This window comes from Syngnathoides biaculeatus, chromosome 22, assembly GCF_019802595.1.
Source record: "Syngnathoides biaculeatus isolate LvHL_M chromosome 22, ASM1980259v1, whole genome shotgun sequence".
NCBI classification, from domain to species: Eukaryota; Metazoa; Chordata; class Actinopteri; order Syngnathiformes; family Syngnathidae; genus Syngnathoides; species Syngnathoides biaculeatus.
In genome coordinates, this window is record NC_084661.1 from 12,931,612 (window position 1) to 12,949,404 (window position 17,793).

Below are 17,793 nucleotides of genomic sequence, written 5' to 3' on the forward strand. Positions count from 1 at the left end.
CATACTTACCATAATCCTTTTTGCAGTATTTCTTCATGTTGATCTTCAGGTTTCCCTTCACTGGTTTGCAGTAGGACTCACAGTCTACAAAAACACAATTTATAAAAGAACAAAATAATATTAAACGTGAATAAAAACAAAAGGCTCGTTTTAAACATTGAAGCCTCTAAAGTTTTATCATTTGGAACTTTAACCCGAATTAAGATCCCTTTTCACATTTCTAACAATTCCAATGTGTTTTTTTTAAAGAAGAAAAATAATTTTCTAATATTGTACTTTATTTAAAAAAAAAAGTGATAAATACAATGTAGAGTTAAACAATTTGTGCATCATGATTTCGTGTATGAATTCAATGGCCATCGCGTGTGTGGTTTGGCCTTGACCACTGGGGGCAGTATAATGACTACATATCACCTACATGTAGATTTGATGACAGAAGAAGAAATACAGAAGAAGACTGTTGCGACCAATCTGCAGTAGTGGTCGTATTCCACCGTTTATAAATAATATCTGCTTGTTGCATTGTCTGTCTTTATGTGTTGCTCCCATTTGTGTTCAAAAATAAGCTGTTGAAAGGTTGACAATTACGGCAATATCGATGCTTCTCATTAAGTGTTAGCATTAAACTAGCAGCCTTTGATATGGCAAAACTATCCAGTTTGGTTAAAAACACTTAAATTCTCCACGTCATGATTACTTTTACAGTAAACTTCAACTGGGAGTGTCGATAAACTACGCGTAGAAGGCGCTTAGCCTCTTTTGAAGATAGACGGCTTGTAAAGTTTGCTGCCACCAACTCGCAAATTCAGCCAAGCGTTAGTTTGGATCTCGGAAAACTGATAAGTAGGGTCAAATGTTGAGGTACGTGACCCTTATAACGGAAAAATACCCCATGTATCATCTGTGAACGCATACTGCGTTCTCATGAACGTGGAGTTGTGTCGCAAGCCAAGGATGGAACTAATAAATTGAGGGCAAATGCGCTTATTCAAGCGAAAAACCAGCAGTTATTATTTTCAATTTGGAAGAAAAAATGGCTTTGTTTCTGGCGCTCTCTCATGACATAACGGCACGCATGTCATTTCCAAACACAAATCCATTTAAAGAGCTCGTATTGGATTACATGGCAACGGGTCCAAGGATGATGTTGAGATTAGCGTGGCCGTTTTGCGCGCAAGAAAAACACAACATCTGACATCCGCGTACGAAGCCTGGACAAAAAGCAGCGCCGAGGGGCAGGTGAACCGTAGCAGGGGACTCAAAGTGTTAAGCTTGACATGTTTTCTAGCTTGTTGAGAAAAGACAGAGCGAGGTGGAAGCGGGTCGCGCTCGGGTGGCGCGAGTGGGCCTCGGCTGCCTGCGTGGAGGCCGGGACCACACATTGGCCAGATACATATTAAAAACTTTTGTTTGCCTCAGTCGTCCTGCTCGTAAATCTCCAATGGAAACGTTCTCTTCCCACCAAATCTCTCCTCATGAAAGCTGCATGGAAAACGACAATTTCTTTTCAGACGGAGAGCCCTCGGGCAAGCTTTAGGGAACGCACGCTTTCCTGTTTTGTTTGATTTTTCATCAAAATTCAAATTGTGGCGTGAGGATGAAAAGGGGGCGGAACGGTGGGCTCAGCTGGTAAAGCATTGGTCTCACAGTTCTGAGGACCTGGGTTCGATCCCGCTCCCCCTTGTGTGGAGTTTGCATGTTCTCCCCGTGCCTGCATGGGTTTTCTCCGGGCACTCCGGTTTCCTCCCACATCCTCAAAACATGCAACATTAATTAGAGTCCCTAAATTGCCCCGAGGTGTGATTGTGACTACGACTGTTTGTCTCTACGTGTCCTGCGATTAGCTGGCAGCCAGTTCAGGGTGTACCCGTTGACTGCTGGGATAGGCTCCAGTGCTCCCCGCAACCCTCGTGAGGATATGCGGCAAAAAGTAAATGGATGGATGGATGAAAAGGGGGAAAGGGGTGGGAGACAATATGGAATTCTATGAATTCAGAACAGATGAGCGCTATCACTTTGTAAATGTGGAACAATGCGGAGTTCTTGTATTTGTAGTTAAAAATGGGGGGGGGACCCCTCGCAGTAATGAGCGACAAGATCAAAGAGGATTAAGGAAAAAAAAATACAATTTCCCACGTTTGAAGTCAGGCATCTCGAGGGGACACGGGAAACTGACCGTCTCGCCCGCGTGGAATGTCGAGAGTACGAAAAGGAGAAACCACATGCTGGTGAACTGGACCGGGGTCCTGGCGGTCTCATTGCAGTCACGTCGCCCTACCAAAGTAAATCAATCAAAAGGGACCGCACGCAAGAAAGCCACAATTGCTTGTGAGTGACGGTGTTGCAGTTTTGTTGTGGGGGACGTTTGGGGGAGAGGAGGGGGTGTCCAACACCAAGGAAATCATAAAAACGTCCGTGTGTCATTGAGGAGATTTTATCAGGCCGAGAGAAAAGAAAGGAGGGGGGAAAAAAGGCTATTATTTATGTTTTCTTAAATCGCCAAGAAAGTGACAATAAATGTCTTCTGAATGTGACACACCACAAAAATCATTTCACGAGAAAAAAACGTTGGGCGTTCAAGTCAGTCTTAAGAGAAACAAATCAAATTTAAAAACCACAACGTAATTCTTTTGTTGTTTTTATATTCTTCAAAATACATGTTGATTATAAAAAAGGCAAACAAGAAGATTATATTCCTGAACCCCTCCAGCCCCCCCCCCCCAAAAAAAAGCTTCATTCATGCAGGGGTGGCAGATTTATGTAATATGCCACAAACAGCTTTTTTAATCACCCCAAAGTTATGAAAGAAAACAATAATTGCTTTTTTTAAGTCTCTTTTATTGCTAGGCTGGTCCCCATATGTAGCGATGCAATTTTTTTCTTTTTTTTAAATGACGGGGCATAATAATTCATTGGAAATTATTTTACCGACACCGAAATTCCCAACCGTTGCTTTAAAAATCTTGGTTTTCTTTTCACGATCGGTGAAGTCGCGGTTTCATATGCGGCTCATTACCATGAACGTGACAGGCATGCATTTGTATGAGATGTGCATGGATTTCATTATAGCCCCGCCAAAATATGCGCGCGTTCCTTCTTGTGTACGGCGCTTGGCCCCGAGGCATTGGCGGCGAAACGTTGGCAGGGGGAACACCGAGAGCGTGCGTGTTTTCCCATGAGGAGGCACTTTTCACCTGGAAAAGCTCTCTCGAAAAGAGAGAGGGGAGGAAAGAAAAAAAAAAAATCGGCCACTGACCCAGAAGACCGACCAACCCGGTGAAAACAGGCCCGATTGGCTGAGGGCTTCTCGATGCTTTTGCGGCCCCCCCTTGAAGCCTTTTCTCCGCTACGACAAGGACAAATTGCATCCTCCGCCCCTTCCACACAAAACCGACATTTCCGACAGTCGAGTTTAAGGACACGGATGGCGTATTTCGGAGGGCCTGAGGAGAATTGCCTGTGGGATTTTCAACACTTTCCCAGGGAAGCAGCAAACGACACAAAAGACCGTGATTGTTCAACTGTGATATGTTGAAAAATCGAAGCCGATTTATACTGAAAAGGTCACGCAGGAGCCTGAACACACCAACGCAATGTTCATTCATTTCTACAGTTCATCTGAGATGACAATTCAGTTATGGAAGAATTCGGTTAGAAGTCTTTGGGCCTTATTTGATAAGATCCCAGATAGCAAGACTGTAGACTACAGAACTTCTTCTTTTCCTTTCGGGTTGTCCCTTTAGGGGTCACCACAGCGTGTCATGTTTTTCCATCTTAGCCTATCTCGTGCATCTTCCTCTCTAACACCCACAGTCCTCATGTCCTTCCTCACAACATCCATCAACCTTTTCTTTGGTCTTCCTCTTGCTCTTGCTCTTTTGGCTGACATCTCATCCTAGCAGAGACTCTTCTGTCACATAGAACACCAGACAGCTTCCGCCAACTGTTCCACCCCGCTTGGACCCGTTTCTTCACTTCCTTACCACACTCTTGACCCCAAGTATTTGAAGTCATCCACCCTCGCCATCTCTTCTCCTTGGATTTCACTCTTCCCCCTCCACCCCTCTCATTCATGCACATATATTCTGTTTTTCTTCGGCTAATCTTCATTCCTCTCCTTCCCAGTGAGTGCCTCCATCTTTCTAATTGTTCCTCCACCTGTTCCCTGCTTTCACCGCAGATCACAATATCATCTGTGATCATCATGGTCCAAAGGGAATCCAGTCTAACCTCATCTGTCTGCTTATGCATTTCTACAGCAAACAGGAAGGGGCTCAGTGCGGATCCCTGGTGCAGTCCCACCTTCACCTTAAATTCTTCTGTCACACCTACGGCACATCTCACCGCTGTTCTGCTGCCCTCATACATGTCCTGTACTATTCTAAGATATTTCTCTGGCACACTAGACTTGCGCATGCAGTACTGTAAACTAACTAACTGCAAACTAACCCTGCATAACATTGAATTTAGAAGTTAGGACTGTTCTGGAAAAAGGCCAATAATTATCATGACCCAGATACAAAGAAAGGCAGAGTTGAAAGGAGTTTTGTCATAGATGATATGGCGTGACTCCTCGTGACTGACTCCCAGTTTGCCCTTTGAAAAGATCCCAAATGGAGTGCTTCATACATGATATGTTCTGAATATTTCTAGGTTTCTGGCATTCCTGAAATATTTACTGAAAAGGTCTTCGCGCGCCTCTCATTTGGCATTTGAGAGCGCTTAGCAAGGTTGTTTGCGCTTGCCTTTCAGGCACAGTAACTAAAGCCGCAAAATCGGCCGCCGCAGTTCGTCTTCGGGTTTGATAAATCCCATTGTGTGCGCTCAGTTCGCTATTTGCATACATATGGAAGTAAATAAGTGCCACCGGGATTTGAATTTGTAATGCCACAGAAAACAGGATTTGAATTTGAAATGTAAAGTGATCACATTTCCAATAGTTTTATTTCAGTGTAACGTTTCAATGTTAACAATTCAACTGGCTACAATTCGCTGTCTGAAATTCACCGTCCGTGCCATTAGGTCAGAACCAAACAGCAAGCCAATCCGGCTACGCTTTCTTAGTATGTGACGTCACGTGACTAAGAAAGCGTAACTGCGATTGGCTGGGTGTTCGGTTCTGACCGGCAGTAACCCTGCCTGGTGGCACAGACGGTTGAATTTCAGACATCGAATTTCAGACAAGAAATTGGAGCAACTATTGAAAATGTGATCACTTTACATTTCAAATTCAAATCCTGTTTTCTGTGGTATTTCAAATTCAAATCCTGGTGGCACTTATTTACTTCCATATGTTTATTTTTCAATGAACTTGGTGGCATAATGTGGAGTCGTCATAAAGCACACCAAAAAAAAAAAAAAAACATATCCAAGTCAACATGAATCAAGAAGGGAAAGTAAGGGGTATTTGAGCGGGTAATTGGGGGGGTTCAAGAGTGAAACTGAACCAGTTTCCTCCCAACTCTGTTGCCAAAAGTCTTTTCACGCCTCAAAACGCTTCCTTCCACTTTATCGACCACGTACGCTGTAACCAATCACCTCCGCTGCTTGTTGGCTGGCCTTGTCATCGGAGCCGCGGCGATGCTTTGAGCGCCTCCAGGCTCGAGGTCAAGGAAACTTGGCCGAGGACTTGGGGATTTCGAGACAAAGTGGTGGGGGGAATTGTCTGCGCCAAAGCACTTCAAAAAAGGAGGCACCCCGCCCTCCATTAATATTTATTCCACACCTTCAAACTGGAGCCCAGAAATATGAAAAAAAAAATATGTTTTTGTTCCTCTCGTGGAGTAGTCTAAGTGGAGGGGCGAGGTGAACGCGAGTGTACACCAACCTGCTGGCTCCTCTGTGCTGCTCACCACAGCTGTGGGGTTCACCACGGGGATCTCTGAAACAGACAAGGAAAACGTTTGCTTCTCTGCCGAAACATAAATCGTCACCTTCCAGTGGTGCCGTCCGTCGGTCAGCAGGCAAACGGAATGACGTTACCAGGTGAGGTTGAAGATATGGCCGTCGGCTGGAGCGGTTCGCAGTCAATATTTATCCGATAACGTGACAAAAACAAAAACGATCCCAAAAAATACATGATGTCCACCAGAGATGCTGACTATTAAATATCTGCAGATTGCGACAAATTTTTTTTCATTCCTTGTCAAAGTACTAGTTTTGCTCTGATCGACCAATCAGAGGTCAGAAAAATGCTGAACAATGACGACAAATTTGAAATTTCATTGTATCAGGAAACCGTCGCATAGCTTAGTTAGTAGTTTACAGTTTAAGTTACCATTGTGAGGATAAGTGGATTGGAAAATGGAAGGATGGAAGTTACATGGAACGGGATTAATGGTTTAGCTGGGTCTTGTACAACACTGCAGGAGTACCTAAAATGGTGGACCCCGATTGTATGAGGCGAGGAGTGAGACCATCCAAGTCTGGTCCAAACATGAAAAATACACAGAAGAACCAAAATGATGAAAGGAAAGCAGATTTAAGGAAACAAAGAATCCATGGCATGGTTTTACTCATTCGGTCTGCAAAGAACAAAGATAAACATGACACAAAGAATCCGATCCAGGGATCTCAAATCCAATATTGATATGTGGCAAAGTCAACACCCTGTAATCTCTACACAAGCGTGTACAGACAGACGGACAGATGGCAAGGAGGCAATTTGCTTTTGGATCATCTCGAGACAGATGCAGCCCTCAGTCCACCCCCCCCCCCCCGCCTTCCATTCCTTTGGCTCTCCCAAAAGTGCCTCATGGAACCCCTCGAGGACCTCTTCCAATTATACGCAACATTCCAAAATAACAGCTAACAACAACGTAAACAGTTCTTCAGCGACTGATGTTTGATCGGATGTAATTAGATGCGCCAAGCGAAGCCGGTGTGACATGTTGGGTCTTCGAAGGCTGTTTTGACTCAGAAGGAACTGTTAAAAATTAGCATGGATGACAGCAAATGAGGTTATTACAGCATATGAAAAAGAAGAGGAGGGGGGAGTGGGTTTCTGGGGGCTACTTTGACTCCACCACATCTTTTGAAACACAATGAGGGGATCAGTGTGATCAGCGATGCTGCCATCTAACATACTAATTGGCTGCTTAACAGCCTTGTCTTCGGTCTTGGGCCTCAACGGGAGCAAGGATGCTCCCCATGAGGCCGTATTGTCACTCACAAAGTTTTCAATACGCCCAATAGAGCTAAATTTATGCATGTGCCTCATACACACGCATACAAACAGTTCCTTTTGGTCCCTGGACGGTTCAGTGGCACTGAAATGGTCGGGGTCTGCCATCCATGACCGCGGTTCTTTTCTCCTCGCCTGTTGGCCATCTGCTCCGGAGCCGCAATGCGAGAGAAACAACACTGCGCCATGTGGCACCACGTGGCGCCGTGCGGCATGGCGCGGCGTGGTGCCGCATCGGCAAAGGTCGTTTCTGAGAGATGTTTTTTGTGCGGCCGGTACAGTCTGCTTGCCCTTCGACACAGATGACAGCAAGCCAGATAATTCTTTAGAATTTTTGTGGTATAACCACCAGACTGAAGACATTTGGTAGGGCCAGTTTCTCTTCAGGGGAAGGGAAAGAAGTGCAAGGCATCGGGTAATTACCCAACTACATTCGGCGTAGTGGTGAGATACATTTTGAATTTTTGTCTTTTGTCTCCTGAGAATAGCGAGAGTTCACGATATGGTAGTTGGTACGATCCTGCCATCCTCCTGAAACTGCTAGTGGCTTGTCATCAGCAAGCTGAACCCACGTGAGAACTTGCCGGATCACCTTGATTGTTTTTCGTATTGTCACGCAGGAATTCACGAGAAGAAACTCCTCGAAAAAATATTGGAAGACGCCTGTACTAATATATTTCCATGTAGCTGGAAAACCACGACACAATGTTGTCTTTTGTCGAGTTCTCCATCTGAAAAACGTCTCTCCACGCTTGGAGTTTTCAGTGAGCGCTCAGCCAGCCGCGATCACGTTGCACTTTATCGCGGCTTTGCATCAGCTTGGCGCACATCCTCACATATGTTTTGGTCTTTCCTCTATGAAATTAGTGTGGCGTTTTCTGCGGGTGCCCAATCCCGCAGAACCCGTGTACGTTGGCTTGCCCAAAAGTGACTCGGGGCTACCTGAGACGTGTGCTTTAAATTATGACTGCTAATCTCCGTGACTTGGAGCGAAAGCTGCTTTTACTTAAAGTTACAACTTTTCACAGCTATTGCATCTTTTATTAGATAACGTGCTCCGAGGTGAAATCGAACAACTACCTTGCTGAGCGCGTTTGTGCGTTTACTCACTGATGCACGGTGCGACGGGGGATCGGCTCTGCTGGTAGCCTTTGGCGCAGCGATTGCAGGTGATGCCGGTGACGCCGTCCTTGCAGGGGCACTGACCTGTGGTCTGGTTGCACGTCTTACCCGCTGCTCCCACAGGGTGGCAGTCACAGGCTGAGGTGGGGGAAGGGTGGTCCCAGTCAGGTGGGAAGGGGTGGGGTTGATTGGGAGAGCAGAGATAATGAAGTAAGAACTGAGTTCTGAAAGACAAACTGGATCCCACCTGCATTCTTTCGGGCCACCACATACATAATCACATAAAATGCTAACAAAGTGAGCGGTTAAGGTAAAATATAAGTGAAGAAGGTGTAAGGCAACTCTGTCTGCGTCTGGGATGGTTGTTCCGGAGCCCGTCTGGTGACACATCACTGCTCGAAAGTGTTACAAATCCTGGGCGAACACCAACATAAACAAGCAAAAACTCTTGCTAAGCTTCTTCTCACATGGGTTTTGGTTTTAAAGAGCTATTAAATACATGTTTGTCCAATGGACTTACAGTTAGTTACACAGGATGTTCACTGGGTTCAGAGGGATTGTGGAAAACGCAGGTTGGAACAAGTGAATTTGAGGATGACAAAGTGAACTTCCGGTGTGTTCAGTAGAGTCAAGAGGATTGAATCTAACTTTTTTGCTATCACTTTGATTGATTGCTCTGTAAACCACCTACACCCAAGTTGGGTTAGCTTTTAGCCCTGTAGAAAAAGTACCGAGTAAATCCTAAATCCAAGGTGATCAATCCAATTCTGAAGCATTTGCTTGTATTTTTAAGACTTACACATCAATCTTGCACAAAGTTAGCAGAAGCTAAAGCTAAAACCCTTCTTTGGCCTCATCCGGCTGCAAAGTTAAATCATTTTGGTGCAATTATGTGAATTCACAGTGATCTAAATGGAGCAAACTATTTATTTGCAGTCTATCAAACGCTAATGACAAAAACATGTAGCATTTCAATTCCAAGTGGGGATTGACTGATGGCTTTGGCTTCCACTTTCAGTCCCTGCTCTTTTTCTTTCTGCTCCTAATAAATAATGTGCCAAACCACCACTAACAGGACACTTTGAAAAGGCCAAGCTGACCAAAAAAAGATTAGAAAAGACCAAATGAATCAGACATGGAAAAAGCCTGGAACCCTCCACTTTATTTCCCGACTCTTGCCAGGCAGCTGCTATCACGCCATGCTTTCTTTCCATGACTTGACGGAAGTGTGAATGTGTTTATTTGCACCGGACATTTTTGAGCCACTAGAGCAGAGCGCCGTACGAGGGCCCACCTGTTGGCTGGAGATTTTAAAAGGCTGAAACTGACCCAAGAAAGATCTGGCTCTGGAGGATTAACTACAGCTTAGATCCTCAGAAACACGCTCCCCTTTTCCGGGCAAGGCCAGTCCTGTCCACAGGTGTCAAAGTGGTTGTGGTCCATTTGAAGTGGACGTAAATTTGACGCTCTCAGAGTCCGTGCAAAATCCTCACCCTTCACGTCACTTTGATGGCATGGGTTAAGCGACTGACCCGCGGAGAAATATGGTGGCACGTGACACAAGGGTCAAGTCCGTAAGACCTAGTTCTGTTAAGAAAAGACGGTTCTTGCCACTCTGTGCCAACCCTGTCTCCTAATTCATCAGCCAGAGGCAAGATCACCAGGTGCAGAAATGGATCTGGCATTCCTGGAGTTCTGCCCTCATTAGTGGTAATGAAACCCAGCAAATTGGACCGCTAACACACAGCTATGAATATGAACATCATATCAAAAGAACCTGTGACATATCATTTGTCATATCACAAAGAATTTTGGAAGCTCTTGATCGAAAATTCGACAGATAACCCTTTCTTGGACGGACCCCGTGGAATGATTTTGCCTGCGTAAAATCAGCAGACACCCTTTGATTTGATGTGGTGTTTGGGCTGCGCGGGCCTGCCGGGACGTGAGCCTGGTAAATGGACGTCATTGCTTGCTGGCTGGTGGGCGAAGAGCATCAAGCCGACCAGTTAGAGGAGGATCCAAAACATGAGCGAGAACAGACCCTTCTAAACAAAACAAGCTCAGGTTGTTAAGACATCAGAGTTTATAGTCTTTGTCCACCGTGTTCAGTAAACAACCTTGCAAATATGAGCAGGTCGTAAGGGTGATCACAACGGGCCCGGGGGGTGGTGGTGGGGTGGGGGGGTGGGGGTCAAACGCTGCCTTCTCCCTTTCTCCTCAAACATTTTTTTCCCCCTGAAGTTTTATGAGCAGGGGGGCTCGGCCCAGTTAAAAAGCAGTAAAAAAGTCCTCAGAAGTTGATGACTTTTCAAGCCCTGCGCGACTGCAGCTGTGACAGACGTCGCCGTGGGAATTGTAGTCCTTTTGTTCATCTGATCAGAGCCTCTCGTGCGCAAATACTGGATGTTTGTCCTTTGTTATTGGCCACATTAAGACGCTCTTGTCACTCTTCTTGTTTTACGACTTCATCCTGACAATCAGATGCTTGAATGCTTTTGCAGGACATGTCCATCAAAAATGAAGATGAAAACTCAAAGGTGCGCCCTTACAAGACACCTGGATGATACCATTGATGTATCTAAAAATGGAGAACATCCATCGCAAATAAACGTTTTACGGGTTGTAGGTATTTGGATCAAGGGGATGGCGATGAACTGTTGGTTAGACATTACTTCAGCAAAGCCAATCTTGTAATGTAAAACTGACTTGGACGGTATAATTTTCACATATCTGTATTTTATTTTATTTAGATTTCTTGCAACTTTTACTCTGATGCACTTACTCTAACCACATTTGTTACAAAGCCTGAACTGCAGAGCATAAATTGGAAGAATGGTCCTGCCAGTCCAAAGTGAGGCGTGTAATTTTTTGCAAGCTTTGAGTAAAAGTGTCAGTATTAGGTCTTCAATGTTCTTGGGGCAAAAAGCCGGAGGGAAAAAAGTGCAGGGAAGTATCTCAAAAAAGCATTTTTTTTACAAAATGCCCCAAAAGCAAGCCCCATCGAGGCAGAAAGCGAAGTCAACAAAGTCCAAAATCTAAACACAAAATCAAACAAATAAACACTAGAGAAGAAAGAACCATGACAGAAACACAACAGACATGACAACAGACGCCACTCGACATACAACAATAAACCAACGAGGACCGAAAGGAACTAAATCCTGTACAAGAAAACCGATCAGACAACGAGGCGCACAAGACATGAATATTGTTGAAACTAAAACACAAGCTATGACAGGAAATGTCGTTTTTCTTCAGGATATCATGGCTTGTCAAGATCAGTTCTGTTGTTTATTGATCAGATTGACCCGCGTGATATAGTTGACAGTTTCCCTGATCACCTTCCAAAGTTTGTTTGGACCGTTCCAGAAAGTCATGTCCTCTTTTGCAGGGTACAGCTCTTTAGTGACTGTTCCACCGCTTTTTGATTGGGTTATTGAATTCCAGCATACTCTGAGCTGGAAGAATGACGGAATTACACATTTTGCTCTTAGAAATGATGACCTTACCCGACTGGCCTGGTAGAATGAGATTTCGTCACGCAGCGATCTGTAGATCAAGCCCTCCCTCCGAGATATTTGTAACCAAGGTGTTTCGTCACACAGACATCTTCTATTAGCTGTTTCTCGAGGTCATAGAATACCAGCTGTATGTATTTATATTGTCTATTCACACAAAACTCTTGCATTCTTAAGACCTTGTGTTGAAGCAGCTGGGCTTGATTGAAATTTTTTTGCAAATGAAGCTCGTGTTCGTGGGAGGTAAATTTGATCGAGGCAAGAATTAGTTTGTCAGTGGGTTAATCCCCCGCCGCTCACATCGGTTATAGACGCTCATTTACAGAGCAAGTCTGATTAGTAACAGACGCTCTCTCTTCGCCCCCCCCCCCCACACCATTTTGGAAACACCTGTATTTTATTGTCGTAATTCCACTTCAGATGTGACACTCACCCCACTCAAGCACGCCACACCTTTCACCTCTTTTTTACCCAGACATATGGCAAGAGGAGAAAATAAAATACGGTCAGCGAGAGGGGAAAAGATGGAGGCTTTGCACTCAAATTGGAGCAAGGGGGGTGTGGGGGGTGGGGTGGGGGCAAGCAAGGGTATGAGGTATTGCTGTGATCAGTCATGGCGCAAGACATTGAGTTTTTTAGGCTTTAATATCCGTCACATCTGGGACATGTGAGGAAAAAAAAAAAGGGGCTGAGACACTGTTTACGTCCTCATTACTCCTCCGCTTTGATAAAACAGTCACAAGGATTGAATGAGTCTATGAGAGGGAATGTTAACGGCAGATATTGCGGGAAATGAAGGATGGGGGAACAATGGTCGCAGGGGGAACGCAATCACAAAACTGTTTCTGGTAGCACTGAGGCAAACCAGTTGTTCCAGCTGCAAGTTAACAAAGATATTTTTGCCTTTAAAGAACAATCACGTGTGTTATTTTTGATTGCTAATTGAACATAGAAAGAAAGGGCAAAAAGTCTTCACACATTCCTGACGACCGCAAGCAAATCCGTGCTAATGGAGCGTACGACGGGGAGGGCTTACCTTTGCAAGCCCTGCGGTGAGTGATGGGTCGCGCCATGTCTCGGTAGAAGCCCTCCTTGCAGTAGTGGCAGTGGCGGCCGGCTGTGTTGTGGCGGCAGTTCATGCACACGCCGCCGCTCTTCCTCCCGGAGAGCTTGTACAGCTCCATGTTGAAGCGACAGCGGCGGGCGTGCAGGTTGCAGTTGCACGCTGCAGACGGACAACAGGTTATCGAGGTTTGGAAGCGGACGGCAGCGATAAATTGGACCAAACAATTCAGATTTACTTCAATGTGTGGAAAATGTGGACAGATTTTTCTGGATACGACATATTGTGAATATATGCTTACATCCCCAATATGTACAACCATGGAAGGCTTTTTTAAGAGCCAGTTTTTACAACTACATTGCTGCTCCGAGCTTGGCTGCAGTTCTGGACCTCATCCATCAAAATAATATTTGCGGTGCTCATTTCTCCCTTTCATAATTTATGAATCTGGCTTCCTTGGGTCCATCAGTTATTCATCACCCCAAAGAGACACGTTAATACCGGGACTCGCTGATGAGTAAAGGCCCCCAAGACCTATTGAGGGAAAACGGGTTTAGATAAAGGAAGAGGATTGAGCTACTAGATGAGGTGAGCCAGGATATAATGGGACATGAGACGTGAGGCGCTCTTTCAGTTCAAATTGAAAATGTGACTGGACCGCGAAGGTTGCCTGCCTAACTTTAAATGCTCCGTCTTACATTTCAGATGAAAGGCTATTACGAAACCTCCTAGTCTTGTTTATGTTGCAGAGTTAGATTTAGGACCTGAGGGAGGTAAAGTAGCTCGAAGGAATAATTGTTTTTTTATGTTCTCTGGCTCCCCTTAGTGTGTGTACGTTACTATAAATCCGCTGTCATAATTTCAGGCCAAGCCAATGGATGTATATGCTTAAAATGAACTGACCATGTTCACTATTAAACTGTCATAAGCAAGCGGCACGGGGGGCGGACCCAAAGGCAGGACTCCAAGATGAGGGCATGATATTAAGCGTGGTTTTATTCCAAACAAAGGTAGAATACCGATAAGCAGTCTAAAATAAGCAGGATCCAAAAACATGAAGCAAGGTCCGATGACTATGAGGCAACACTTGACACGTGAACAAGACTAAGGAGGCACAGATATGCTGTGGCAAGTCGATGCTCTACACGACACTTGCGAACTTACGCACAGTAGCTGAGTATCCCAAAATGCAGGAATACAGGAAAATGTTTTATCACAGAGGATAAATAATATACGCCTTTGAATATTTTGGCTGAGTGAGCTTGATAAAAACTCGAAAGTGTCTACTTTTTGTGACATTTTGCTTTGTGGTATGCTTTGAACTATTTGAAATTTAAAATATGTTCTTTGGCTCAATAGGTTTTTGGAAGTGCCGATTAAGGGTTGTCACGGCAAAGCCAACGAATCTATTTTCCAGACGACTTCCCAATGTACCATCGCAGCAACTTTTAAAATGTTATTTTAAAAGGTACAATTACTAAATATTGTTGCTGCAATCACGAGACCTGTACATGATATCCACACTTTTTTTTTTTAAAAGGAAATCTGTCACCAGGCCGGGGAAATGCGGCAGTGTATTTTTTTTCCCCCCGGTTCCAGATCCTGGAAAAAAAGGAGGGGGGCGGAAGCACATTCCCAGACTGTTTCCCAATTCCATCTGGTTACTACGCTGCCCCAATTTGTTTGGAATTCAGACGCTAATCAAATAGTCTCAAATATGAATCAATTAAGAGGTGACGCGGATTGCGCGAAGTTGCCGCCGCCGATCTCGGGGGCGCGCAGTCCAACATAAGTGGAGAAAGTCAATTGCGAACATTGCAACGTACGCGCCGATGAAGAAAACAAGGTAGGATTCTGTTTTTGCCATCTCAAATACACGTACAGCTGCAAGCATGCGGGACCGTTAACACCTTGTCATAGAACATGAAAGTGATGGATTACGTTTTGTGCGCAGCTGAAGGACTGACGCCCGTCTTACGGCATCTCGTTGATTTACTGCTATGAAGTATCGTCCAACAAAGTACAGAGAGGACGGCTCGAATGTGGAGAATGTAATGAATCCAATCTTTTGAGTGTTTTAACATATGTGGCCGGGGATGGTCGTCACAGCTAATTCCGCAGAATTATAAGACTTGAGGCCCAAGTCAAAATTTTTTTCCTTACACACACTCGCAACTCAAGAGAAATGATCTGTCTACATGTATTCAGATTTAAGACTTAAAGGGTAAAAACACTGCCAAAAAGATGCTAATTGTTAGCATGTGGCAATGGGGTTTTCCATTCTATGTTAGCATTAAGCTAGTGGAGGCTGTGGATTTGTAATTCTTTGTTTTGTGTTTAGTTTGACAGCAACCCTCCACTGAGATTGGCATAAAACATCATATTTCCTCATTTAAATCTGCCAAATTGTCACTTGTTATGAAGTGAGACGAGCCGAACACGAAAAATGCGTCACTAGTACCTCTGTTGTCCAATTTACCTCCTGACATGGAGCTGTCAAAGGATCCTGGAATGTTTAAATTTGTTTTTGACGAGCACAAAAATATACACGTGCAACTCTCACACCTTAACTAAGCATTTGGAAGACCATGTTTCATTGTATAAAGCTTGCATGTTTTCCAAATGAAGCAAATATTTAAAAAAAATACTCTTGCAAGTACAACATGTGTTGAGAATTGTAAAAAAAATGGCCTGCATGTTGTCTAGGAAATCAGACAACAAACAAGCTGCAGTCGGCAAACGGACCAACCACAAATCATTTTTTTTAATACGTGAGAAGAAAATAGCCATATGTCACGAAGATAAAGACCAACAAATTGGAGATATCGTGTGACAGATTTACCGCTTCAGTCAAGTGGAAGCCAACGTCGCCCTCCGCACGAGTTTTCCGAGTTCACGCTCGAGAAAAGCGCTTTAAATAGAGGGAACATGCCAGGTAACATATTGACTCGAGAACAGCCCACTTTTCTATTTTTGCTCTCCAAACAGGTGCCCAAAGCCAGCTCACAAAGTCTTCTGTCAGGGATTCTACGCGACAAATCGGCCTTGTTGACGACAACTCTCGACAAATAAAACGCAAGACCAGACAGCCGTCCACGTGTGAGAACTTCATTTTTCCTTCACCTCACCCAAAGCCAAGGTGATACGCACAGCCAATCGATTCTGGACGCCTGTGGAACTCCCTCCAAAATCCAATGACTCATATCAGTCCTACAAGAGTGGAAGGCCACTCACTGACCGCCATCTTTCCCTTCTCGCCCCGGGCTGAGATCCAGACACGCTGCAGCACGCCCTGTGATCGCCCTGGTTGGCCAAAACAGGCTTCGGTTATGCGTCCATGTGTGCGTTTGCCCGGCTGCTCCAGCCACCTGCTCAGGACACCGGGGGGAACGCCCGGTTAATTACCTCCACGTCGGGTGCATGGCATCGACGCAGTGTGACGAAATACACGCGAGCTCGAACACGCCAAATATGAATGTAACGTGATGTATCTATGGAGGTGCCGGGGGGCGTCACGTCGTGAAACGCGCAATACACAAATGTCACCGTTCTGGATGGCCTAACCCTGATCAAAATACAGGAAACCAGAGCATGTGAATACACGATTCATAATCCCATAGTTGTGTTCATTCACCAGCAGACAAATACGTTCAACGTGTCTAAAACAATCGAACCACATTAATACGGAGGGATTGGATGTCTCAGCCGCAAACAGACGGACACAATTTCTCTAAAAGTAAAGACAAAAGAGTTCACGGAACGCTCATGTTCTCGCTTAACGGCCCGGATTCTCGCAGCCACCAACAACACCATCGCGTTGGCTGCAACACGCGTCATTCCTCGGTTAGAAGAAGCCTGCAGGCTTGCAACAACATTGAAAAGTAGAAAAAAAACCCCGGCAAGATTTCAATGAGGAAAGCGAGCGGGTCTGATTTCAGCTGAAGGGGCTACTTGATCGAAAAAGCCACCGGTGGGAAAATCGGGTTGATTGCTACCACGTGTGGGCGCGTGACTTGATCGAGCGGCGCGGGCAACACATATTAAGACAATTAACGTTACTTCACCCCCGTTATAATTACTTGATGGGAAGACTGTCAATCAAATCTTGCCTTAACCAGTAAAGCAACATCACCGCTGCTAAAGTTTTTGTGTTTTTTTTAAACTCAAAACAGGAAGAAAAAAAGAAGCCCTTTGGTTTTTGGCCTTTTTAAAGTCCCTGAAAGTGGAAATAAAGGTCCTGAGAGAGAGAGAGAGAGAGAGAGTGTTGTTAACAAACCTGCCAAATTTCATTGATTAAATAACCAAAGTACCCCCTTTTACACCAAGATCTAGTTTTCAAGCAGCCAGCCACTCGCAAGCTACCGACAGGGAGGCGGTTAATGTTATGCTGCCTCCTATATTTAAAATACAGAATTAGCTTTTTGTGCACTGTATTATGTGTGCTTTCATCCTGGATAAGCCTGTGCCAAGGTGGAATTTTAAAAATTACACACCATCTCATCCTGCACTTTCTACTTTGGCTTCAGACCAGACCTTTCCCACTCAGAAAAGAGAAAATCTCATCCAGTTTAACCACTTTTTCTTCGATTATTCACATACTCCGGAAGTCATTGCATCTTAAAACAACAGCATTTCTTCTTTAACTTTCTCCATTAATATCGAAAGTAAACATAAGCAGCATGTCTAGCTTGTCTTTGCTCTACGTTGCCCAGATTGTGTTGCTAACTAAAGGAGTTTGTGGGTGGTGTGGGGGCGGGGTATAAGATAAACTAGGAAAAAGAGAGTGTGGCGGAGAAGCAGTCGTAATTAAAGAAAGTTCCATGTGCTGCCTAAAAGAAACCAGTGGCTTCTTCTTTGGACGCATTGAGCACCCCTGCTTTAAGCGGCAACACCAGCCTGAAGCT

General features: G+C 44.7%; 1 protein-coding gene across 1 annotated transcript in view; it reads right to left on the reverse strand.

Moving 5' to 3' along the window:
- ntn2 (netrin 2) overlaps positions 1-17,793 on the reverse strand; it is a 42,085-nt gene that overhangs the window by 4,773 nt on the left and 19,519 nt on the right. The window contains exons 3-6 of the mRNA XM_061811019.1: positions 12,863-13,051; positions 8,294-8,443; positions 5,828-5,881; positions 10-84 (exon numbers count right to left, since the gene is read on the reverse strand). Coding sequence (XP_061667003.1) covers positions 10-84; positions 5,828-5,881; positions 8,294-8,443; positions 12,863-13,051 — 468 coding nt within the window. The remainder of the gene's footprint in view (positions 1-9; positions 85-5,827; positions 5,882-8,293; positions 8,444-12,862; positions 13,052-17,793) is intronic.